The 25,377-nt window shown below is 41.1% G+C and overlaps 2 protein-coding genes across 3 annotated transcripts in view; one reads left to right on the top strand and one right to left on the bottom strand.

Moving 5' to 3' along the window:
- The window catches only part of FBH1 (F-box DNA helicase 1), a 183,398-nt gene that overhangs the window by 51,928 nt on the left and 106,093 nt on the right, over positions 1-25,377 (bottom strand). The window lies entirely within an intron of this gene.
- IL15RA (interleukin 15 receptor subunit alpha) overlaps positions 15,918-25,377 on the top strand; it is a 51,081-nt gene continuing 41,621 nt past the window's right edge. For both annotated transcript variants that reach the window (XM_019460873.2, XM_019460874.2), the window contains exon 1: positions 15,918-16,492. In XM_019460873.2, coding sequence (XP_019316418.2) covers positions 16,390-16,492 — 103 coding nt within the window. In that variant the 5' untranslated portion in view covers positions 15,918-16,389. The remainder of the gene's footprint in view (positions 16,493-25,377) is intronic.

Here is a 25,377-nt window from a genome sequence, read left to right on the forward strand (position 1 = left end):
GGTTCTTTTCTTTTTTCTTGAATACAGAAAAAGAAAAAATTTGTATTTATTTTTAATTTTTATTAAAAATTTTTTAAATTTTTTTCTACTATATTCTTTATTTTTGTGTATATTTTTTCAAATTCTATTTTAGTCTACTTCAGTGTGTTAATCTGTTTAGTCTACTTAGACTATTCATTTTAGTCTACTTCAGTGTGTTAATTTTTTCAAATTCTCAAACAATTTCCTTTTTTTTTTCTTTCTCCCCTACCCCCGTTTTTTTCTCTAATCTGTCAAACCACTTTCAACACCAGACCAAAACACACCTAGGATCTAGCATCATCTATTTGATTTGTGTGTGTGTGTGTTTTTAATTTTTAATTTTAATATTTTTTTAATTTTAATTTTTTTATTTCAATTTTTCTACCTCATTAATTCCTTTTCTCCCTTCAAAATGACAAAATGAAGGAATTCACCCCAAAAGAAAGAGCACTAAGAAACAACAGCCAGGGATTTAACCAACACAGATACAAGCAAGATGTCTGAACCAGAATTTAGAATCATGATAAGAATACAAGCTGGAGTCGAAAATAGGTTAGAATCCCTTTCTGCAGAGATAAAAGAAATAAAAACTAGTCAGAATGAAATAAAAAATGCTATAACTGAGCTGCAATCATGGATGGATGCTGCACAGCAAGGATGGGCGAGGCAGAACAGAGAATCAGTGATATAGAGGACAAACTTATAGAGTATAAAGAGGCAGAAAAAAAAAAGAGGGAGATTAAGGCAAAAGAGCATGATTTAAGAATTAGAGAAATCAGTGACTCATTTAGAAGGAACAAAATCAGAATCATAGGGGTCCCAGAAGAGGAAGAGAGAGAAATTGGGGTAGAAGGGTTACGTGAGCAAATCATAGCAGAAAACTTTCCTAACCTGGGGAAAGATACAGACATCAAAATCCAGGAAGCACAGAGGACCCCCCATAAGATTCAACAAAAACAGACCATCAACAGGGCATATCATAGTCAAATTCACAAAATTCTCAGGCAAGGAGAGAATCATGAAAGCAGCAAGGGGAAATAAGTCCCTAACATACAAGGGAAGACAGATTAGGTTTGCAGCAGACCTATCCACAGAAACTTTGCAGGCCAGAAAGGAGTGGCAGGGTATATTCAGTGTACTAAATCAGAAAAATATGCAGCCAAGAATTCTTTATCCAGCAAGGCTGTCATTCAAAATAGAAGGAGAGATAAAAAGTTTCCCAGACAAAAATTAAAGGAGTTTGTGACCACTAAACCAGCCCTGCAAGAAATTTTAAGGGGGACTCTCTGAGGGGAGAAAAGATGAAAATGTGTGTGTGTGTGTGTGTGTGTGTGTGTGTGTATATATCAAAAGCAACAAAAATTAGAAAGGACCAGAAAACACCACCAGAAACTCCAACTCTACAAGCATCATAATGGCAATAAATTCATATCTTTCAGTACCCACTCAAAACATCAGTGGACTCAATGCTCCAATCAAAAGACATAGGGTAACAGAATGGATAAGAAAATAAGATGCATCTATATGCTGTTTACAAGAGACACACTTTAGACCTAAAGACACCTTCAGATTGAAAATAAGGGGATGGAGAACCATCTATCATGCTAATGGTCAACAAAAGAAAGCCAGAGTAGCCATACTTATATCAGACAATCTAGACTTTAAAATAAAGACTGTCGCAAGAGATGCAGAAGGGCATTATATCATAATCAAGGTCTATCCACCAAGAAGATCTAACAATTGTAAACATTTATGCGCCAAATGTGGAGCACCCAAATATATAAATCCATTAATCACAAACATAAAGAAACTCATCAATAGTAACACCATAATAGTAGGAGATTTCAACACCACACTAACAGCAATAGACAGATCACCTAATCAAAAAATCAACAAGGTAACAATGGCTTTGAATGACACACTGGAATAGATGGACTTAACAGATATAGTCAGAACATTTCATCCTAAAGCAGCAGAATATACATTCTTCTCCAGTGCACATGGAACGTTCTCCAGAATAGACCATATACTGGGACACAAATCAGCCCTAAGTAAGTACAAAAAGATTGAGATCATACTGTGCATATTTTCAGACCACAATGCTATGAAACTTGAAATCAACCACAAGAAAAAATTTGGAAAGGTAACAAATACTTGGAGACTGAAGAACATCCTACTAAAGAATGAATGGGCTAACCAAGCAGTTAAAGAGGAAATTAAAAAGTATATGGAAGTCAATGAAAATGATAACACCACGACCCAAAACCTCTAGGACACAGCAAAGGTGGTCATAAGGGGAAAGTATATAGTAATCCAGGCCTTCTTAAAGAAGGAAGAAAGATCTCAGATACACAACCTAACCTTATGCCTTAAAGAGCTGGAAAAAGAACAGCAAAGAAAACCCCAAACCAGCAGAAGACAGGAAATAATAAAGATTAGAGCAGAAATTAATGCTATCGAAACCAGAAAAAACAGTAGAACAGATCTATGAAACCAGAAGCTGGTGCTTGAAGGAATTAACAAAATTGATAAACCGCTAGCCAGTTTGATCAAAAAGAGAAAGGAAAGGACCCAAATAAATAAAATCAAGAATGAAAGAGGAGAGATCACAACCAACACAGCAGAAATAAAAACAATAATAAGAGAATAGTATGAGCAATTATATGCCAATAAAATGGGTAATCTGGAAGAAATGGACAAATTCCTAGAAACATATACACTACCAAAACTGAAACAGGAAGAAATAGAAAATTTGAACAGACCCATAACCAGTAAGGAAATCGAATTAGTATTCAAAAATCTGCCAAAAAACAAGAGTCCAGGGCCAGATGGCTTTCCAGGAGAATCCTACCAAACATTTAAGGAAGAGTTAACACATATTCTCTTGAAGCTGTTCCAAAAAATAGAAATGGAAGGAAAACTTCCAAACTCTTTCTGTGAAGCCAGCATTACCTTGATTCCAAAACCAGACAGAGACCCCACTAAAAAGGAGGACTATAGACCAATTTCCCTGGTGAACATGGATGCAAAAATCCTCAACAAGATACTAGCCAACCAGATCCAACAATACATTAAAAAAATTATTTACCACGAACAAGCAGGATTTATACCTGGGACACAGGGCTGGTTCAATATCCACAAAACAATTAACGTGATTCATCACATCAATAAAAGAAAGGACAAGAACCATATGATCCTCTCAATAAATGCAGAGAAAGCATTGACAAAATACAACATACTTTCTTCATAAAAACCCTCAAGAAAGTAGGGATAGAAGGAGCATACCTCGAGACCATAAAAGCCATATATGAACTACCCAATGCTAATCTCATCCTCAATGGGAAAAACCTGAGAGCTTTCCCCCTAAGGTCACGAACAAGACAGGGATGTCCACTCTCACCACTGTTATTCAACATAGTATTGAAAGTCTTAGCCTCCGCAATCAGACAACACAAAGAAATAAAAGGCATCCAAATTGGCCAGGAGGAGGTCAAACTTTCACTCTTCGCAGATGGCATGATACTCTATATGGAAAACCCAAAAGATTCCACCAAAAAACTTCTAGAATTGATTCATGAATTCAGCAAAGTTGCAGGATATAAAATCAATGCACAGAAATCGGTTGCATTCCTATTCACCAACAATGAAGCGACGGAAAGAGAAATCAAGGAATCGATCCCACTTACAGTTGCACACAAAACCATAAAATACCTAGGAATAAATCTAACCAAAGAGGTGAAAAATCTATACACTGAAAACTATAGAAAGCTTATGAGAAATTGAAGAAGACACACAAAAAAAAAAAAATGGAAAAAGATTCCATGCTCCTGGATAGGAAGAACAAATATTGTTAAAATGTTGATACTACCCAAAGCAATCTACATATTCAATGTAATCCCTATCAAAGTAACACCAGCATTCTTCACAGAGGTAGAACAAATAATCCTAGCATTTGTATGGAACCAGAAAAGACCCCGAATAGCCAAAGCGATCTTGAAAAAGAAAACCAAAGCAGAAGGCATCACAATCCCAGACTTCAAGCTATACTACAAAGCTGTAATCATCAAGACAGTATGGTACTGGCACAAGAACAGACACTCAGATCAATGAAACAGAATAAAGATCCCATAAATGGACCCACAAATGTATGGCCAACTCATCTTTGACAAAGCAGGAAAGAATATCCAATGGAATAAAGACAGTCTCTTCAGCAAGTGGTGCTGGGAAAACTGGACAGTGACATGCAGAAGAATGAACCTGGACCACTTTCTTACACCAGACACAAAAATCAACTCAAAATGGATGAAAGATCTCAATGTAAGACATGAAGCCATCAAAATCCTCGAGGAGAAAGTAGGCAAAAACCTCTTTTATCTTGGCTGCAGCAACTTCTTACTCAACACATCTCTGGAAGCAAGGGAAACAAAAGCAAAAATGAACTACTGGGACCTCATCAACATAAAAAGCTTCTGCACAGTGATGGAAACAATCAGCAAAACTAAAAGGCAACTGACAGACTGGGAGAAGATATTTGCAAATGACATATCAGATAAAGGGTTAGTATCCAAAAATCTATAAAGAACTTACCAAACTCAATACCCAAAAAACAAATAATCCTGTGAAGAAATGGGCAAAAGACATGAATAGACACTTCTCCAAGGAAGATATCCAGATGGCCAACCAACACATGAAAAAATGCTCAACATCACTCATCATCAGGGAAATACAAATCAAAACCACACTAAGATACCACCTTATACGTGTCAGAATGGCTAACATTAACAACTCAGGCACTAACAGATGTTGGCGAGGATGCAGAGAAAGGATCTCTTTTGCATTATTGGTGGGAATGCAAGCTGGTGCAGCCACTCTGGAAAACAGTATGGAGGTTCTGCAAAAAACTAAAAATAGAACTACCCTACAACCCAGCAATTGTACTACTAGGCATTTATCCATGGGATAGAGGTGTGCTGTTTCCAAGGGACACATGCACCCCCATGTTTATAGAAGCACTATCAACAATAGCCAAAGTATGGAAAGAGCCCAAATGTCCATTGATGGATGAATGGATAAAGAAGATGTGGTACACACACACACACACACACACACACACACACACACACAATGGAGTATTACTCAGCAATCAAAAAGAATGAAATCTTGCCATTTGCAGCTACGTGGATGGAACTGGAGGGTATTATGCTGAGTGAAATTAGTCAGAGAAAGACAAAAATCATATGGCTTCACTTATATGAGGACTTTAAGAGACAAAACAGATGAACATAATGGAAGGGAAATAAAAATAATACAAAAACAGGGAGACGGACAAAACAGAAGAGACTCATAAATATGGATAACAAACTGAAGGTTACTGGAGGGGTTGTGGGAAGGGGGATGGGCTAAATGGGTAAGGGGCACAAAGGAAACTACTCCTGAAATCATTGTTGCACTATATGCTAACTAATTTGGATGTAAATTTTAAAAAATAAAAATAAATAAATAAACAAACATTAAAAAAATAAAAAAAATTCTAGACTACAAGGGGAGAATTGGAGAACTAAGTGATTTAATGAAACATAATAATATCCATATCATAGGAGTTCCAGAAGAAGAGAGTAAGGGGTAGAAGGTATACTTTAACAAATCATAGTGGAGAACTTCCCCAATCTGGGGAAGGAAACAAACATTGAAGTCCAGGAGGCACAGAGAACTCCCATCAGATGTAACAGGAATTGATCTTTTGCACAACATATCATAGTGAAACTGGCAAAATACAAAGATAAAGAGAGAATTCTGAAAGCAGCTAGGGACAAAAATGGGCATTAACCTACAAGGGTAGACACATAAGAGTGTAGCAGACCTATCTACTGAAACTTGGCAGGCCAGAAGGGAGTGGCAGGAAATATTCAATGTGCTGAATAGGAAAAATATGCAGCCAAGAATCCTTTATTCAACAAGGCTACCATTCAGAATAGAAGGAGAGATAAAGGTTTTCCCAGACATACAAAAACTGAAGGAGTTCATTACCACTAAACTAGCCTTACAAGAGATCCTAGGGGAACTCTGAGTGGAATGTTGCAAAGACCACAAAGTACCAGAGACATCACTACAAGCTTGAAACCTACAGATAACACAATGACACTAAATGCATATCTTTCAGTAATAACACTGAATATAAATGGATTTAATGCTACAATCAAAAGACATAGGGTATCAGAATGGATGAGAAAACGAAGACCCATCTATTTTCTGTCTACAAGAGATCCATCTTAGCCCTGAGGACACCTTCAGATTGAAAGTGAGGGGATGGAGAACCATCTATCATGCTACTGGAAGTTGAAAGAAAGCCAGAGTAGCCATATTTATATCAGACAAACTAGATTTTAAACTAAAGGCTATAACAAGAGATGAAGAAGGACATTATATCATAGCTATGGGGTCTATCCATCAAGAAGAGCTAACAATTATCAATGTCTACGTATCCAATTTGGAAGCACCCAAATAAATAAATCAATTAATCACAAACATAAGCAATATTATTGATAAGAATATGGTAATTTCAGGGGCGCCTGGGTGGCTCAGTTGGTTAAGCGGCCGACTTTGGCTCAGGTCATGATCTCGCGGTCCATGAGTTCGAGCCCCGTGTCAGGCTCTGTGCTGACAGCTCAGAGCCTGGAGCCTGCTTCGGATTCTGTGTCTCCCTCTCTCTGACCCTCCCCCGTTCATGCTCTGTCTCTCTCTGTCTCAAAAATAAATAAACGTTAAAAAAAAATTTAAGAATATGGTAATTTCAGGTGACTTTAATACTACACTTACAACAGTGGACAGATCATCTAGGCAGAAAATCAATAAAGAAACAATGACCATGAATGATACACTGGACCAGATGGAATTGACAGATATATTCAGAACTTTTCATCCAAAAGCAGCAGAATACACATTCTTCTCAAGTGCACATGGAACATTCTCCAAGACAGACCACACACTGGGTCACAAAAGAGCCCTCAAAAAACATAAAAGAATTGAGATCATACCATGAACATTTTCATATCACAATGCTATGAAACTTGAAATCAACCACAGGAAAAAGTTTGGAAAACCTCCAAATGTATGGAAGTTAAAGAACATCCTACTAAAGAATGAATGTGTCAACCAGGCAATTAAAGAAGAAATTTAAAAAATACATGGAAACAAATGAAAATGAAAACACAACAGTCCAAACCCTTTGGGATGCAGCAAAGGCAGTCCTAAGAGGAAAATACATTGCAATCCAGGCCTGTCTCAAAAAACAAGAAAAAAATCCCCAATACAAAATCTAACAGCACACCTACAGGAACTAGAAACAGAACAGCAAAGACACCCCAAACCCAGCAGAAGAAGAGAAATAGTTAAGATTAGAGCAGAAATACACAATATAGGATCCAAAAAAAAAAAAAAAAAAAAAAAAAAACCGACAGTAGAACAGATCAATGAAACTAAGAGCTGTTTTTTTAAAAAAAACTAAACAAATTTGATAAACCCCTAGCCAGACTTCTCAAAAAGAAAAGAGAGAGGACCAAAATAGATAAAATCACAAATGAAATTGGATTTATCACAACCAACCCCTCAGAAATACAAAAAATTATCAGAGAATACTATGAAATATTATATGCCAACAAACTGGACAATCTGGAAGTAATGGACAAATTCCTAGACACCCACACACTACCAAAACTCAAACTGGAAGAAATAGAAAATTTGAACAGACCCATAACTAGTGAAGAAATTGAATCTGTTATCAAAAATCTCAACAAATAAGAGTCCTGGACCAGATGGCTTCCCAGGGGAATTCTACCAGACATTTAAAGCAGAGAAAATACCTATCCTTCTCAAGCTATTCCAAAAAAAACAGAAACGGAAGGAAAGCTTCCAGACTCAATCTATGAAGCCAGCATCACCTTGATTCCCAAACCAGACAGAGACCCCACAAAAAAAGGAGAATTATAGCCCAATATCCCTGATGAACATGGATGCAAAAATTATCAAGAAGATACTAACAAATAGAATTCAACAGCATATAAAAAGGATTATTCACCGGGGCGCCTGGGTGGCTCAGTCAGTTAAGCGGCCGACTTCGGCTCAGGTCATGATCTCGCGGTCCGTGAGTTCAAGCCCTGCGTTGGGCTCTGTGCTGACAGCTCAGAGCCTGGAGCCTGTTTCAGATTCTGTGTCTCCCTCTCTCTGACCCTCCCCCATTCTGACCCTCCCCTATTCATGCTCTGTCTCTCTCTGTCTCAAAAATAAATAAATGTTAAAAAACATAATAAAAAATAAAAAAGAAAGAAAAAAAAAAGAATTATTCACCATGATCAAGTGGGATTCATTCCTGGGCTGCAGGGCTGGTTCAACATTCACAAATCAATCATTGTGATACATCATCACATTAGTAAGAGAAAGGATAAAAACCATATGATTCTGTCAATAGATGCAGAAAAAGCATTTGACAAAATACAGCATCCTTTCTTAATAAAAACCCTCAAGAAATTTGGGATAGAAGGAACATACCTAAACATCATAAAAGCCATATATGAAAAGCCCACAGCTAATATCATCCTCAATAGGGAAAAACTGAGAGCTTTTTTCTGAGATCAGGAACACGACAGGGATGTCCACTCTCACCACTGTTATTTAACATAGTATTGGAAGTCCTAGCATCAGCAATCAGACAACAAAATTAAATAAAATTGGCAAAATGAAAAAAACTGTCACCAAAATTGGCAAAGAAAAAGTCAAACTTTCACTTTCTGCAGACGACATGATACTCTACATGGAAAGCCCAAAAGAGTCCACCAAAAAACTGCTAGAACTGATACATGAATTCAGCAAAGTCACAGGATACAAAATCAATGTACAGAAATCGGTTGCATTTCTACACACCAATAATGAAGCAACAGAAAGAGAAATCAAGAAATCGATCCCATTTACAATTGCACCAAGAGCCATAAAATACCTAAGAATCAACCTAACCAGAGATGTAAAAGATGTGTATGCTGAAAACTACAGAAAACTTATGATGGAAATTGAAGAAGACACAAAGAAATGGAAAAACATTCCATGCTCATCGATTGGAAGAAGAAATATTGTTAAAATGTCACTACTACCCAAAGCAATCTACACATTCAATGCAATCCCAATCAAAATTGCACCAACATTCTTCTCAAAGCTAGAACAAACAATCCTAAAATTTGTATGAAACCACAAAAGACCCCAAAGAGCCAAAGTAATGTTGAAAAAGAAAACCAAAGCAGGAGGCATCAAAATCTCAGACTCTACTACAAAGCTGTAGTCGTCAAGATAGTATGGTATTGGCACAAAAACAGACACATAGACAATGGAATAGAATAGAGAACCCAAGGGACGCCTGGGTGGCTCAGTCGGTTAAGTGTCTGACTTTGGCTCAGGTCGTGATCTCACAGTTTGTGAGTTTGAGTCCCATGTCAGGCTCTGTGCTCACAGCTCAGAGCCTGGAAGTTGCTTCAGATTCTGACTCTCTCTCTACCTCCTCCTCCACTCATACTCTGTCTCTCTCTCAAAAATAAGTAAACATTAAAAAAAAAAGAATAGAGAACCCAGAATTGGACCCACAAATATATGGCCAATTAAACTTTGACAAAGCAGAAAAGAGTATCCAATGGAAAAAAGACAGTCTCTTTAGCAAATGGCGTTGGGAGAACTAGACAGCAACATGCAGAAGAATGAAACTAGACCACTTTCTTACACCATTCACAAAAATAAACTCAAAATGTATGAAAGACCTAAATGTGAGCAAGGAAACCATCAAAACCCTAGATGAGAAAACAGGCAACAACCTCTTTGGCCTCAGTCACAGCAATTTCTTGTTCAACACGTCTCCAAAGGCAAGGGAATTAAAAGCAAAAATGAACTATTGGGGCCTCATCAAGATAGAAAGCTTCTGACTGCAAAGGAAACAATCAACAAAACTAAAAGGCAATTGACGGAATTGGAAAAGATATTTGCAAATGACATATCGGATAAAGGGTTAGTATCCAAAATCTGTAAAGAACTTACCAAACTCAACACCCGAAAAACAAATAATCCAGTGAAAAAATGGGCAAAGACAAGAATAGATACTTTTCCAAAGAAGACATCCAGATAGCCAACAGACACATGAAAAGATGCTCAACGTCACTCCTCAGCAGGGAAATACAAATCAAAACCATACTGAGATACCACCTCACACCTGTCAGAGTGGCTAAAATTAACAAATCAGGAAATTATAGATGCTGGAGAGGATGTGGAGAAACAGGAACCCTCTTGCACTGTTGGTGGGAATGCAAACTGGTGCAGCTGCTCTGGAAAACAGTGTGGAGGTGCCTCAAAAAATTAAAAATAGAACTACCCTACAACCCAGCAATAGCACTACTAGGAATTTATCCAAAGGGTACAGGAGTGCTGATTCATAGGGGCACATATACCCCAATGTTTATAGCAGCGCTTTCAACAATAGCCAAATTACAGAAAGAGCCTAAATGTCCATCAACTAATGAATGGATCAAGAAGATATGGTTTATATATACAATGGAATACTACTTGGCGATCAAAAAGAATGAAATCATGCCATTTGCAGCAACGTGGAAGGAACCAGAGGGTATTATGCTAAGTAAAATAAGTCAGGCAGAGAAAGACAGATACCATATGTTTTCACTCATATGTGGAACTTGAGAAACTTAACAGAAGACCATGAGGGAAGGGAAGGGGAAAAAATAGTTACAAACAGAGAGGGAGGGAGACAAACCATAAGAGACTCTTCAATACAGGGAACAAACTGAGGGTGTATGAGGGGGCGGGGGAGAAGGAGAAATGGGTGATGGGCATTGAGGAGGGCACTTGTTGGGATGAGCACTGGGTGTTGTATGTAAGTGATGAATCACAGGAATCTACCCCCAAAACCAAGAGCACGCTGTACACACTGCACGTTAGCCAATTTAACAATAACTTTTATTTAAAAAATGAATAAATGATTTGACAACAAATTTCATATTTAAAAATAAATAAATAATGAATAATTGTTAAAAAAATTTTAAATAGTGTTTTTGTATTGAATTTTTCTTTCTTTCTTTTACATTCCATATATGAGACATTATTTGTCTTTCTCTGTATTATTTCACTAAGCATAATGCCCCCGAAGTCCATCCATGTTGTCACAAACAGCAAGATTCCATTCTTTTTATGGCTGAATAGTATTCCAGTCTCTGTGTGTAAAATATATAATATAAACTGTACATACATATAAAATATAGGGGCGCCTGGGTGGCGCAGTCGGTTAAGCGTCCGACTTCAGCCAGGTCACGATCTCGCGGTCCGTGAGTTCGAGCCCCGCGTCAGGCTCTGGGCTGATGGCTCGGAGCCTGGAGCCTGTTTCCAATTCTGTGTCTCCCTCTCTCTCTGCCCCTCCCCCGTTCATGCTCTGTCTCTCTCTGTCCCAAAAATAAAAAAAAAAAAAAAAAAAAAAAAAAACGTTGAAAAAAAAAATAAATAAAATATATATATAAGACAATTTCTTTATCCATTCATTCATTGATGGAGACTTAGGTTGTTTACATATCTTGGCCATTATAAATAATGCTGCAGTGAACATGAGGGTGCAGATATCCACGTGACTCCTGTAGGAGAGGTGCAAACAAGGTATTGCCAAAATAACAGGTGGCAAAGAGTGGCTTTTAACAAGTAGGCAGGGATGTAATTCAGTTTTTCTTGAAGACTCAGAAGATGTTTGAGAATTATTCAGTGCTGCTGTTTTATGTGCATGACATCCATTCATTGTGGTCTTTTTTGTGTGCACAAGTGCTATGAGAAGAGATATCTGGCCAATAAAATGAAGAACTGGAGAGAATAGGGCTTCAAAGTCAATTAAAAAGTAAAATACCAAAGCAACTTTGAGTTCAAAAACAGAACAATTTTAAATAATTGTTAAGCTCACTCTACTCCGACAGGTTGAAATATTTAAAATTCAAAATCCATTTCACAGCATAATTTTCTCAACTACAAAGTGATTAGAATTATGGTTAGGAGGCTCCAGATTAATATAACTGGGTGAGCTACCAGGAAATGAATTGGCTTCTTGGGGATTTTTGCTCCCAAGACTCATCATAGGGAAGAAGGTAAGGGGTGATTTTCCCCAAGACCAGGCAAGGGATAGTATACTAGAATTTGGGCCTTTCGCTCCAGGGATGCAATTTACAGACTGTTTATTTGGTTGAGTTTCTGGGTTTTTTTCTTTTTTGTTTTTGTTTTTGTTTTGTTTTGTTTTGTTTTGTTTTGTTTTCTTTCATTTAGAAGGCTAACCCAAATAGGTCTTTTCTGGAGGACGACCTAGGCTAATTGAGATAATCTGCCTAGATTGTGAGGATAACTGGATGCACAAAAAGTGTTTTCAAGGGGATGGGGTGGGCTACCGGGAAGGGAGTCAGGGAGGTTTGCTGAGACCAGAGACCAGAGGATGGGTCTGGACAATGACCATCGGGAGTGACCAAGAAGACACAGGGCACAGTCCTCTCCCTATTTTTCCTGGGTCCTGGTGAAACCCAAGGGAATGGAAGAGGACCATTTGCCATTGGGGGTGGAGGGGGCAGGGAGAACACAATCAGATTTTTGTTGATCTTGGCAAGAGAAAGCTTAGAGTCAGATATGATATGACTTACAAAAATAAGGAAATGTGATTGTTTTATATTTTGAGTACCAATAAACACTTCTTTCCTCTTCCATCTGTTTTTGCGTCTTTGGTTTTGTCTGCTCTTTCCTTCTACAAGTAGAGTGGTGTTCTTTCATTCTCTCGCCCTAACTTTCGCTGCCGTGGTTTCCTCAGGGTAGCTGTGATAGTCAGATGCCCTTATGCTGGTCCCTTAGTTCCTAAGTCAATATCTCCCCAAACCAAGTACACCCTCACTTGGTGAGCACCAGAAGGCATCACCCTCCAGTCTGAGAACCAATTGTCCCTGCTTCCTAAATGGCTCCATGAGTCTCCTTGCTGTTGGAAGTACCCCATGACCCAACGATTCCACTCCTAGGTACACACCTCCCAGAAATGAAAACATGGTTATGCAAAAGCTTGTACACGAATGTGCACACATATGACAAAAGTGCATGGAACTATACATATAACACACACACGAATGCACAGAAAGCTGACAAAATTTGAATAAGGGCTATGCATTGCGCTAATGGTTGTGCAATGGTTGTGCTACCATACGGTAGTTATTCATGTTAGCCCCAAGATGAAAATAACTCAAATACCCATGAGCTGGTGAATGAATAAACAAAACGCGTAATACCTATCTAGTGGAGTACTATTCGGTCACAGAAAGGGATGAAGGGCTAATACATGCTACAACATGGATGAGCCTTGAAAACATTATGCTGAGACAAACCAGACCCAAAAGGACCTGTTTTATGATTACATTTATAGATTAGATTACATTAGATATAGGTTAGATTAGATTACATTCTAATTCTTCAGAATAGGCAAATGTATAGAGACAAAAGTAGGTTAGAGGTTACCAGAGGCTGGGAGAAAAGAAATTGGGAGTGATTAATAACAGGCACTGGGTTTCATTCTGAGGTAATGGAAATGTTCTGGAATGAGATAGTGGTGATGGCTGGGCAATATCGTGACTATACTAAAAACTACTGGATTATACAGTAACAAATGGTGAATTTTGTGTTATATGAATTTAAAAGTTTAAGACAAGAAAGAAAGAGGAAATAAAAGAAGGAAAGAAAGAAAACAAGAAAGAAAGAAAGAAAGAAAGAAAGAAAGAAAGAAAGAAAGAAAGAAAATAAAAGAAGGAAAGAAAGAAAGAAAAAAAGAAAGAAAGAAAAGAAGGAAAGAAAGAAAAAAGAAAAAAGAAAGAAAAAAAGAAAGAAAAGTCCATTAGCCTTGAGCCACAGCCCTCCCCTTCTGGGTGACACAATTTGACATCTTACCCTCCAGCTCCAAGGGCTCAGTGTCTATCCCCCCACAGCAGATAGCTGGTGACTGAAGACCCTGCCACCGGGCATTGTCTGTCCTGACTCCACAGCATTGCTCTCAACACCAGCTCTGCTCTGAGCGGTGGCTGCTGGCCGAGTTCCCTATCCCTGTATGGGCATGCGGATTTGGAGCCAGCAAAGGAACCGCCACCCGGCATCACCCCTGAAGTCTGGATGCTATACCTCAGGAACTCAGGTGCCCTGCAGTCAATTCAGTGTCGTTTGGCCAGAGAAAAGGGGTTTTGGACTTTGTTGGCAGAAACAGAGGTACCACGTTGCCATGGGCGGAAGAGGGCCAACCCCAAAAGTCATGGTCATCAAGTTAAAATGAGGTTATTAGGACTGGGGACACTGCACACACAGAAGAAAGATGACGTGAAGATATACAGGAGAAGATGGCCATGTACCTGGAAGGACACATGTACCAGCCCCGGGACACCAAGAATTGCCAGCAAACACCAGAATCTGGAAGAGGCAGGGGAGGATCTGCCTGGAGAGCCTTCTAAGAGAGCGTGGCCCAGCCAACACTCCTGACCTCCACAACTGTGAGAGAATCAGTGTGCTGTCTTAAGCCACCTAGCTTTGGTACTTTGCTACACCAGCCCTAGGAAACGAACGCATGTGTAATAGCACAGGGCTGTTGCATGGCGGATGGCAGAGCTCCTACATTTAAAAAAAGAAACCAGCGGGGAACCTGGGTGGCTCAGTCGGCTGAGCGTCTGTCTGATCTATCGGTTGGCGAGTTCCCGGCTCAGGTCATGATCTCACCGTTTGTGAGTTCCAGCCCCACATCAGGCTCGCTGTTGTCAGCAGAGAGCCCACTTTAGATCCTCTTTCTTCCTCTGTCTATGCCCCTCCCCTGCGCCCTCTCTCTCTCAAAAATAAATTAAAAAAAAAAAAAAAAAGACAGAAACCATCATGAGTGCTAGTCACAAATGCAACTTCTCACAGGGCAAGATCTCTGATAGAGATCTCAAGGGGATTATGCTGAGTGAAGAAAGTCCGCCTCTCACACGCATTCTTCGAATGACAAAATCACAGACATAGAGCATAGATCGGCCGTTGCCAGGGCTCAGGGAGGGTGTGAGAGGAGGGTGGCCGTGGCCATAAAAGTAACAAGGACGGATCCCTCCTTGTGGCCCATCCCTTCTGCGTCTTGACAGCGTTGGTCACAGACGGATCCGCATGTGTCACACCTGCACAGAACTGAATCCACACGCGAACGGACGCATGGGAACCTGACAAAATTCGAACAAGGCCCACGGATCGCATGGAGGTCCCCTTCCTGGTTGGGATACTATATGGCAGTCACTGGAGATGCTCCCACCGGGGGAACGGAACGCGGAGCAGAGAGGCCCCGTCTTGCCTAATGTCAGTCCTGTGACCGGGAGTTTCTGAGCTTTCTCATCACAGACCGGCTCGAAACAACTTCAGGCGCCGCTTGAGATCCCAAGAAGGGAAAATAACCCGCCTGCCAAAGAGGCAGACGGAAAACTAGGAGCGCTTGTCTGACGAGAGGCACCGGGGCACAGAGACGCGAACTGCCGGGCCTTTCGTTGCTCCCCCCGCGCCCTCCACGCCCCCTTCAAATGTCTGCAATTTCCTTGGGGAAGAAAGGCGCCCCCGGATTTGGACAAAGCGCAGGTGGCACAGGAGGCAGGCGGCCCGACCGGCCACAGCGCGGCGACACCTCCGCCGTCGCCCACGGAGACCGGACGACACCAGCGGAGCTCAGGGCCACTCGCCCGCCAGCCGGTCTCCGGCCCAGAAGTGCAGGGACACCGGCAAAGCGGCGGTCGGAGCGACAGGCGGGGACCAGCGACAGGGGAGGTGCCCGGGGCGCCGCAGCAATCAGGTGTGAACGCCCACCAGCCGCGCTCGCTGATAAGAGTTTGCGTCGCGAACGCCCTGTGCGAGGGGACACGAGCCCCGGTGGCCGAGTGGGGACCCCGGGGGCGAGGAGACAGGCGGAGGGGCAGGACCGCGGGCCTGCGCAGGTGGCGATGCGGACCCCTCTCCGCGCAGCCCGGGGCGCTCCGGGGACGCGGGCGGCGGCGCGGGGGGCCCGGCGGCGGCGGCGGCGGCGGCGGCGGGGCTTTTCCGAGAGGAGGGGGTGGGGATGCTGAGTCACCCATCTGTCACGGCTCCGCACCTCTCCCCAGCCCTCCGGGGGCCAAAGCAAAAGCGAAAGCGAATGCGACTGGCGGGGCGGCCAGTCCCGGGAGTGGCGCCCGCCACCGCCTCGGGGACGGTCGGGCATCTGCCCGCGCGGCCGGCGGGGCGTCGGGGCGGCCGCGAGCCCGGGGGCCGGCGGGCCGGAGCGCGGCCGAGCGTGCGGACATGGGCCGGCGGCCGCCCCAGGGCTGCGGGCTCCGCGCCCTCCCCGCGCCGCTGCCGCTGCTGCTGCTGCTGCTGCTGCTGCTCCGGCCGCCGGCGACGCCCGGTAGGGAGAGGCGCGCGTCCCCCGCGGGGCGGGGAGGGGTGGGGGGGAGAGGCGGCGGGGGCGCCCCACCTACCGCGGCCGCGGGTCGGTGCCCAGGACCCGACGCTGCGCCCACGCGCGGGGACACGTGGACTGGGCGGCGGGGAGGGCCCGCACCCCCGGCACGCGAGCCGCGCCTTCCCCGCTTCCGAGGCGAAGGGACGGAGCCGGGGTCGCCAGCGGGGCTCCGGGCCGGAGGTTCCCAGGCGCTCGGAGAAATCTGGGAAGGCGGCTGTCTGAGCCCCCCACCCCCCACCCCCCGGGGGAAAACGGTGCCGTCTACACCGCTGGCAGAGCCCGCGGAGGTCCGAGGAAGACCCCCGGTCTCTGGGTCTCTGCCCTCGGACCCGGAGCGCGGCGGTAGGACGGGGTGGGGGCTGCGTCCCTGCGGAGAGAAAACGTGTGCGGCCGGTGAGTGCAGATTCCTAAGCAGCAGGAAACCGCGAAAGGGTTAGCAGCCTGGGGTCCGCGCACCCGGGCCAGCGGGGAAGAGACCAAGCCGGTGATGGCTCGGTGCGCTCGCGACGAACGTGGGTCGTCAGATGTAATCTCAGCAGGAAGACCCGAACGAGTGACTCCCAGGTTCTCGTCCCGGGGAGCTAGAGAGCAGGGAGGAGAAAGCATAGACGGTCTGGCTTTGTCCTTGTCAGCGTTTCTTGATCCTTTTACAGTCAGGAAGCGACCTGAGGGTCTCAACAGGGCTCGGAACCCTCTCCCCAGAAAAATGCATCAATGCACGTGCATAGAATTGGGGGGGGGGGGCCAGGGATTCACTGAAGGCCATCCACCCATCGTACACTCTCCGGGAGTTGGTTAACCCCGTGATGTGTGTGCGTGCGTGCGTGTGTGTGTGTGTGTGTGTGTGTGTGTGTAAGGCAAGACTCTCCATCATTTACACCGAGTCGGTCCAGTCTGTCCGCCCAGTAGGTGATCAGAGCTATCCATCCACGGCTGCTGCTGCTGCTGCGGCTGGGTTGGTGTGAACCCTGTAGCTCTGCGGGCTTTCATGAAGTTTTATTTTCTTGACACTATGGATTTCCCCCCACATCTGAGAATCTGACTTGTGTTGGTGACCTAGTCAGTTCCTCTCAGCTCGCTAGCCAGCGTGCGGGGTAGCCAGCAGACCGGGGCAACTGTACCCGCACGATGTGGAAGTGAGGTGCAGCTTTAGTCTGAGCCCAGCCAGGCTGAGCTGTACCCTTCCAAGCGCAGAGGAAAGGTCTCCAAAGCTCATCAGCCACAGCGTGGTTGTTGGCCTCACCAAGGTACTGCTGCCATTCAGCTGCTCCTGATGTTTCCTGTGTTTCTTGAACCGTTTTATTGAAATACAGGATATAATAAACTTCATACATTTAATTGCATGATCTGATGGGTTTAGAGGTAAATGTATACACTTGTGGAACCGTCATGATCAAGAAGGTCAATATAATCATCGCCACCGAAAGTTTCCTCTTGTCCTGCGTGATGCTCTATCCCCCCCAGGCCACCACCATGGCCTTTCACTTTTGGCTTGCTGTGATTTCTAGAATTTTATATATATGGAATCATCCAATGTGTACTCTTTCTTGTCTGGCTACTTTCACGCATAGTCATTATTCTGATAATTCTCCCTCCGTCTTGTCCTTTGTATCAATAGTTCACTCCTTTTTATTGCTGAGTAGTATTTCATTGCATGAGTATCACACTGTTTGTTTATCCATTCAGTTCTTACTGGACATCTGGGTTGTTTCTGGTTTGAAGCTATTACATTTAAAGCTGTGATGAACATTCATATGTAGATTTTGTGTGGACACAGGCTTTCATTTCTCTTGGGTAGAGAAGGTGGGAGTGGAGTGGCTGAATCATGGGGCATGTATGTGTTTAATTTTTACATTCCCACCAGCAAGTGTCTGAGTTCCAATTCTTCCACATCTTTGTCAGCACTCGGTATGATCAGTTTTTTTTTTTCCTTTAAAATATTTTCCCAGCTTTACTGAGACATAATTGACATATAACATCATGTAAATTTAAGGTGTACAATACAATGATTTAATATATGTACTTCTTGTGAAATGATTTCCATCATAAGTTTAACACATTCATCACCTCATATATTTGCCAAATTGTGTGTGTGTGTGGTTCATCAGTCTCTTTAGTTGTACCCATTCTAATAGGTGGGTAGTGGACCCTTGTAATTTTAATTTGCATTTTTCTAATAGCTAATAATGTTGAGCATCTTCACATGTGCTTATTCGCCACCAATGTATCTTCTTTGGTAAAGCATCTGGTTAAACCTCTTGCCCTTTTAAAAATTGAGTTGAATTGTTATTGAGTTTCCAGCATTCTTTATATATTTTGGATACAAGACCTTTATCAGATATGATTTGCAAATATTTTCTCAGAGTCTGTGGCTTATCTTTTCATTCTCTTAACAGTATCTGATGAAGAACAGAAATTTTTAATTCTGAGAAAGCTCAATTTATTAATTTTTCTTTTATGTATTTTAATAGCTTTCAGTGTCATCTCTAAGAAATCTTTGCCAAACTCAAGGTCACAAAGATTTTCTTCTAGAGGTTTTATAGCTTTAAGGTTTTACATTTATGTCTGTGATTCCTTTTTGAGTAATTTTCTATATAATGTAAAGTATGGATTGAAGCTTCCCTATTGGTTTGGTTTCAGGTTTTGTTTTGCGAATGGATATCCAACTGTTCTAGCACTATTTGTTGAAAAGATGATCTGAGCTGAATTCTTCTTACACTTATTTTGAACATCAGCTGTTCTTTAAGCCTTGGTTGCTGTAGACAAAACATTAGTCTGTGAAAATCAGTTACATTTCTATACATTAGCAATGAGCCATTGGAAATTGAAATTTAAAAAATAGGAATCATTTTCAATAGCATCAAACAGTACGACCCGCTTACGGATAAATCTGACAAAAAGTGAGAAAGACCTGGACACTAAAAACCACCAACCACTGCTCAGAGAAATGAAAGCAGACCTAAACAGATGGAGACTGTATACCATGCTCATGGACTGGACAACCCAATATTGTTAAGGTAACACTCCCCTCCCCCAACCCAGGTCAGAATTTCAGCAGGCTTTTTGCAGAAATCAACAAACTGATGGCAGATTTCACATGAAAATGCATAAGGCACAGTGTAGCCAAAACAACTTTGAAAAACAACTGAATTGGAAATAATACTTCTGACTTTGAGACTTGTTAATAAGGTCACAGTAATCAAGACAACAGAGTATTAGGGAAAAGATGAACAGAGAGCTAACAGAGTAGACTGTGCCCAACGTTTTTCAATGAGCTAGGAAGGGAAGTGGATACAAATGATTAAATTTGCTACTTGGTACTATGATCCTGGTCAGAAATTATAGAGAGAAGCCCATTCCTTATCACCAGCTGAGCAAATAATACAGTCTCAGATATGCTCCTGCTACTTTGCAGTGCTAACAGACACAGCAAGTTGCTGTTATCTGTTCTCATTCAAAAGGCATGATTTGGAGGGGAAACCCATCAACTTGAGCATGAAGTAATTTAATTCTTAAAGATCCTCACAACCTGAAAGGTTGAAGATGATTTTCCAAAAGCAGCTGGAGAAAATGATGATTTGTTTGAAGATAAATATATCTCACCAACTTGGGTTTCGTTGTACAGGGTGTTAGTACACTTTGGGGTGGTTTTACAACTTGTGTGTGCTTAAACATTTTTTAAACCATTGTTTGCAGAATTCTAGGGAGTTTTACTCAAACCTTTCCTTTTTTTTATTTGAAATCCATCTTATCTAGTTATAATTGCTTTGTGCTGCTACTCATAACAAAACACTGATGAAAACTTTAATGCACAAAATATGGGATTTACTGAAATCAACCTAAGTGTTCAACAGTGGAGGACTGCATAAGCAAAGTGAAGTTCCTTTCAAATAATATGCATCATATTATTCAGTTTTTACTAGAAGATCCTTAAGTAGTTGTCATTGAGCAGGGAGATACTATGGGTCATGTGTGTGTGAGTGTAAGTCTGCTTAGTTGTCTGCCTTTTCTTATTTTTCTCTCATAATTTAAATTGCCTTTGTAAAGAGAAAATCAAACTACAAAAGAAGTAGCACAAAAAAAGATGTAGAATTTGGGGGTTTTCTCAGATGCATTTTTAATTAATTATAGCTGATCTTGTTTGGCAATGTTTTCATGACTTCATAAAGTTTGCAAATGCGTTCTATAAAGTTACCATATATAACATTTGTGCATACTTTTATACATATTATAATGTTTTATACATAAATTTTATAACATTTTTGCAGTTTGTTTAAACAGTTCCTTATGGCTAGAGATGTGTGTAGGCTGGATATTTAGGTCGTTTCAAAATGTTGGATGTTCTGAGGCACCTGGGTGGCTCAGTCGATCGAGCAGCTGACTCTTGATTTCAGCTCAGGTCGTGATCCCAGGATCGTGGGATTGAGCCCTATATTGGGAGCTGAGCACGGAGCCTGCTTAAGATTCCCGCTCCCTCTCTCTCTCCCTCTCCCTCTCCCTCTCTCTCTCCCTCTCCCTCCCTCTCTCCCTCTTCCTCTCTCTCTCTCCCCCTCTCTCTCTCTCCCTCTCTCTCTCTGTATACATATATACATACATATGTACATATATACATACATGTATATACATATACATATATATAAAATAAAAGTTTTTTTAAATATTTGATGTTCTAAAAAGCACACAGTAGGAATAACTGGATGAAAATAAGCTATACAGAGCAAAAAAGGGCAGGGAAAATGCCTCAACATCTAAAAACAAAAAATGGAAATACTCCTGGGGATATTCTTTTTCAATCAAATCATCACTTTCAACTAACTTGTTTGGGCTAAATCACCTTTGCCAAATTGATCTTACCAAATAGTGAGTAACTCAGTGAAAACATGTATAACCACCCCCCCCCACCCCCCCCCCCCCCCCCCAGTATATACACTTGGGAGTCATATCCATGTTACTCATTAAACATGGTTGACGTTATTTGAATGTTTTCTATTAGGAAAGACTTGATCTTTCGAGCAGTAGGAAGCCATTGAAGGTCTCTGGGCAGGAGGGACATTATTGGACCTACATGGTAGAAAGATTACTCTTGTAAAGAATGTGAAGAGTAAACTGTAGTCAGAAGGGTCTGAAGGCAGGAAGCTAAGTTGGAAACTTTTGTAATAGTTCCAGTAAGTGGTGATGAAATCCTGAATCAAGACAGTGTCAATAAGGAAGAGAGGAGGGGGCAGATTTCCTCTTGAGTCTTACAAGTATAGAGTCTATTTCATTCTTTCTCTTTTCTTTGCTCTTTACCCTCTAGCCACTCAACTATTCTGATCCCTCAAAAATCAATATTTAAGGACTTGAACTATGATGAATTCATCTGCCACACAAAAAGTGGATTGGGAATTTCTGTTAGTGAGCCTGAGAGAGAAAGAAAAGAATTGATGAGTTAAAGATAATGACCTGGATATAGAGTGTTTACCAAACTCAAGTTTGAAAATGATTAACAAAGTGAGTGCCAAAAGGAAATAAATGTGTTGGCTTGGCTGGCATTTCAGCTAGAAAATGAAGGAAAATGGATTACTGTGAACACAAGGCCTTTATGCTTTTGATGTGTCAGCATCACAGTGAGCTTCTTGAGGGGAGAAATTACATCTTATTCTTCTTTGTATCTTAACACACTTGGCATGCTGTGGACATATACTTGGTAGAATAAGAGGGAAAAGATGGGAATGGATTCCGACTCTCCTTAAAGAACGGGAAGGGCATGCTAACAGGATACCTTTTGAACTCTGGATATGAGACTGGGCCAAGGATACTTAATATATTAGACTGTGTAAATCAACTTGACAGAGGAGTCTGATTCACAGGTTCTGTGAAATAGAGAGAGGTGTGGCCCTCCACGCTATTTTGGTGACTTCATTTGTGATCACTGGGGCTTGTATATGATTTTTTTGGCTACTTGAGAATTTTCAAAATCCCAGAACCTTAAGTTTACTGCTATGTTCATTACTTCATCCATTCCTCTCTGTGTATTCATAAGCCACTAACCCCAGAAGACACCTATGACCTACCAGGCCTACCTAGCACTGTGGGAGCAGCAGAGAACTGTGAAATCCATTCACCATAATATTATGTTCCACAAGGAACTCACAATATTATAAATGAGGCAAGACGTGCTTACACGGAATATCGAAGGAATAATGTTCTGAGAGAATATATACAGAAATTATAATTGAGTATCGAAAGATATGATTAAGGCCTCTAGAAAGAAAGGTTATTGGTACAATCAAATGTATTATCTCTGTTATATTTATGAGTTTAGCTTTGTATAGTAAGTAACTGGTCATTGTGTGGCTGACTGGGCTGGCTTCAATGTCTTGATACCCTTGTGCAGTCATATATCAATTGTTATCTTTTCTTGAGGCATGTTCACAATGGAAAGACCACTAGTAGGTTTCCTTTTTCGGCAAAATGACAGAGTAGATATTCTAAATAAAAACTCTCCTGCTACAAAACACCCAGAAATGATGAATAATACAGAGGAAGTATCTATTAAAATCTGTAGCCAGTAAAATAACCAACTGTTTAAAGCAAAAATAATAATAATCTATTGTGGCGTTTATAACATATGTGCAGGTAAAATGTATGACAACAATAGCACAAAGGCTAGAAGAGAAATGGAAGTATATTGCTTAAGGTCCATAAGAACTGCATATGCAAAGCAGTATAATGTCATATGAAGGTGAGCTGTGATGAGGTAAATACGCTATAAATCCTAAACCAACCACCAAAATAATACAACAAAGAATTACAGTTAGTAAGCCGAGTGGATAAAATGAAATCGTGAAATATACTCAAATAATCTCATGACGTGATCATCTCCATAGAGAATCCTATGGAATCTACAAAAATGCTCTTAGAAGAAGTGAGGTTAGCAAGGCTTCAGAATACACAATTAACTCACAAATGTCAATATATAAAATACTAGCAATAAGAAGTTAGAAACTGAAAAAAAATACCATGTGTGTTGACATAAAAATTTGGAAATATTTAGGAATACATCTGACAAAAAAAAAATGTGCAAAACTGGTAACCAAAAACTATATAAAATTTCTGAGATAAATTACTGAAGACTTAAATAAATTGAGAGAGATACTGTTTATAGATATTGAGAAGACTCAATATTATTATGATGTCACTTCTTCCCCAACTTGATCTCTAGATTTGATGCGATTCCAATCTAACTTTCAAAGGGATTTTTTTTTTTTTTTGGTAGAAACTGATATACTTATTCTAAAATTCAGTAAAGGACCAAACCCAACTTTGAAAATGATTAACAAAGTTGCAGGATTTATACTACCTGACTTCAAGATTTATTATAAAGCTACAATAATCAAGACATAGTAGTATTGGTGTCAAGATTAACAGACAAATATATTGATTGATGAAACAGAATACCAAGTCCAGAAATAAACCCACACATACTTGGTCCTGGCTCAGGATCCTATACCAATTCCACTGGAAGTCCACTACTGTGGGACAAGGGGAAGGAAGCTTTTTTTCTACACAAAACCTGTTAAAGATATAAGGGAGAAGTTGCATGCCATGAAAGTAAGGAGCCATATATTGAAAGCTCCAACCCCGAGAGCCAGATACACAAGGCATCCTAAGACTGGGATAGGACTAGGACAACAGCAAACTTCTCCTGACCCCACCACCTCCAGCAAGTGAGCACCAAGTAACAAGCACAGCAGTCAATCACTGAGGGTGTGGTGAGCAAGGGTGTAGAGAAGTCCTCTTGTGGTTTAGATACAGAGAGAAGGACAAAAGATGAGGGAGGATTAGGGACAGAGAGAAGCCCTCTGGCACTCCAGCCCCCGCCCTAACCACAAGTTACCACTAGAGGAATTTGAAGCCAGTGGTGTTCTGAAGGTAACCACAGAACAACAAAATCCAAACCCAATTCAAAACCTGACTAGACTGACCAATCCCCCCACACTATCAGTCTAGCAGGAGAAACTTTCTCATTTTCAGGCATAAATACTATTTATCTCAGTTCTACACACATGGTCCAGCATTCAATTAAAAATTACATGACACTCAAAAAAAGCAGCAACGACACAATCCCACTATTAAGGGACAAAGCAATAACAAGATTCAGAGATGACCCCCAAATCGGAACTATGAGACTGAAAGTTAAAATAAATATCATCCACATGCTAATGGCTCAGTGGAAAGGATGGATGGTATTTCTGAACAAATGTGGAATTTCAGTTGAGAGGTGGAAACCATATGAAAGTGTCAAATGGAAATGTTAGAAATTTAAAAAAAAATCAGTAATAGAAATGAAGAAAGGTTTTGACAGACTTATCAGAACACTGATGGCACAAAGCCAAAGACACAGCCAAAGAATCAGTTAACTTGAATATAGGTCAGTAGAAATTACTCTAACAAAACACAAAGAGAAAAAATGAGAGAGAACAAAATGGAACAAAGTATCTAAGATCTGTAGGACAACAGAAAATAGGCTAATCTATGTGTGATCAGAATTCCAGAAACAAGAGAGAATGAAGCACAAGAAATATCTGAAGAGATAATAGTTGAGAATATCCCCAAATTTATAAAAGATATTAAATCACAGATCCAGGAATCTCAGAGAACACCAAACAAGGTAAATGTCCACCCCCCTCTCCCACCCAAAAACCCTCATCCTGAAACACATCATACTCAAACTGCTGAAAAACAAAGATAAAGAAAAATTATGATAAAGTGGATAAAGAGACTTTCCACATAGAAGAACAAAGATAAGAATTTAAGCAGACTTCTTATCAGAAATTATGCAAGCC

This window comes from Panthera pardus, unplaced genomic scaffold (genome assembly GCF_024362965.1).
Source record: "Panthera pardus isolate Hobbes unplaced genomic scaffold, ASM2436296v1 HiC_scaffold_6, whole genome shotgun sequence".
Taxonomy (NCBI): domain Eukaryota; kingdom Metazoa; phylum Chordata; class Mammalia; order Carnivora; family Felidae; genus Panthera; species Panthera pardus.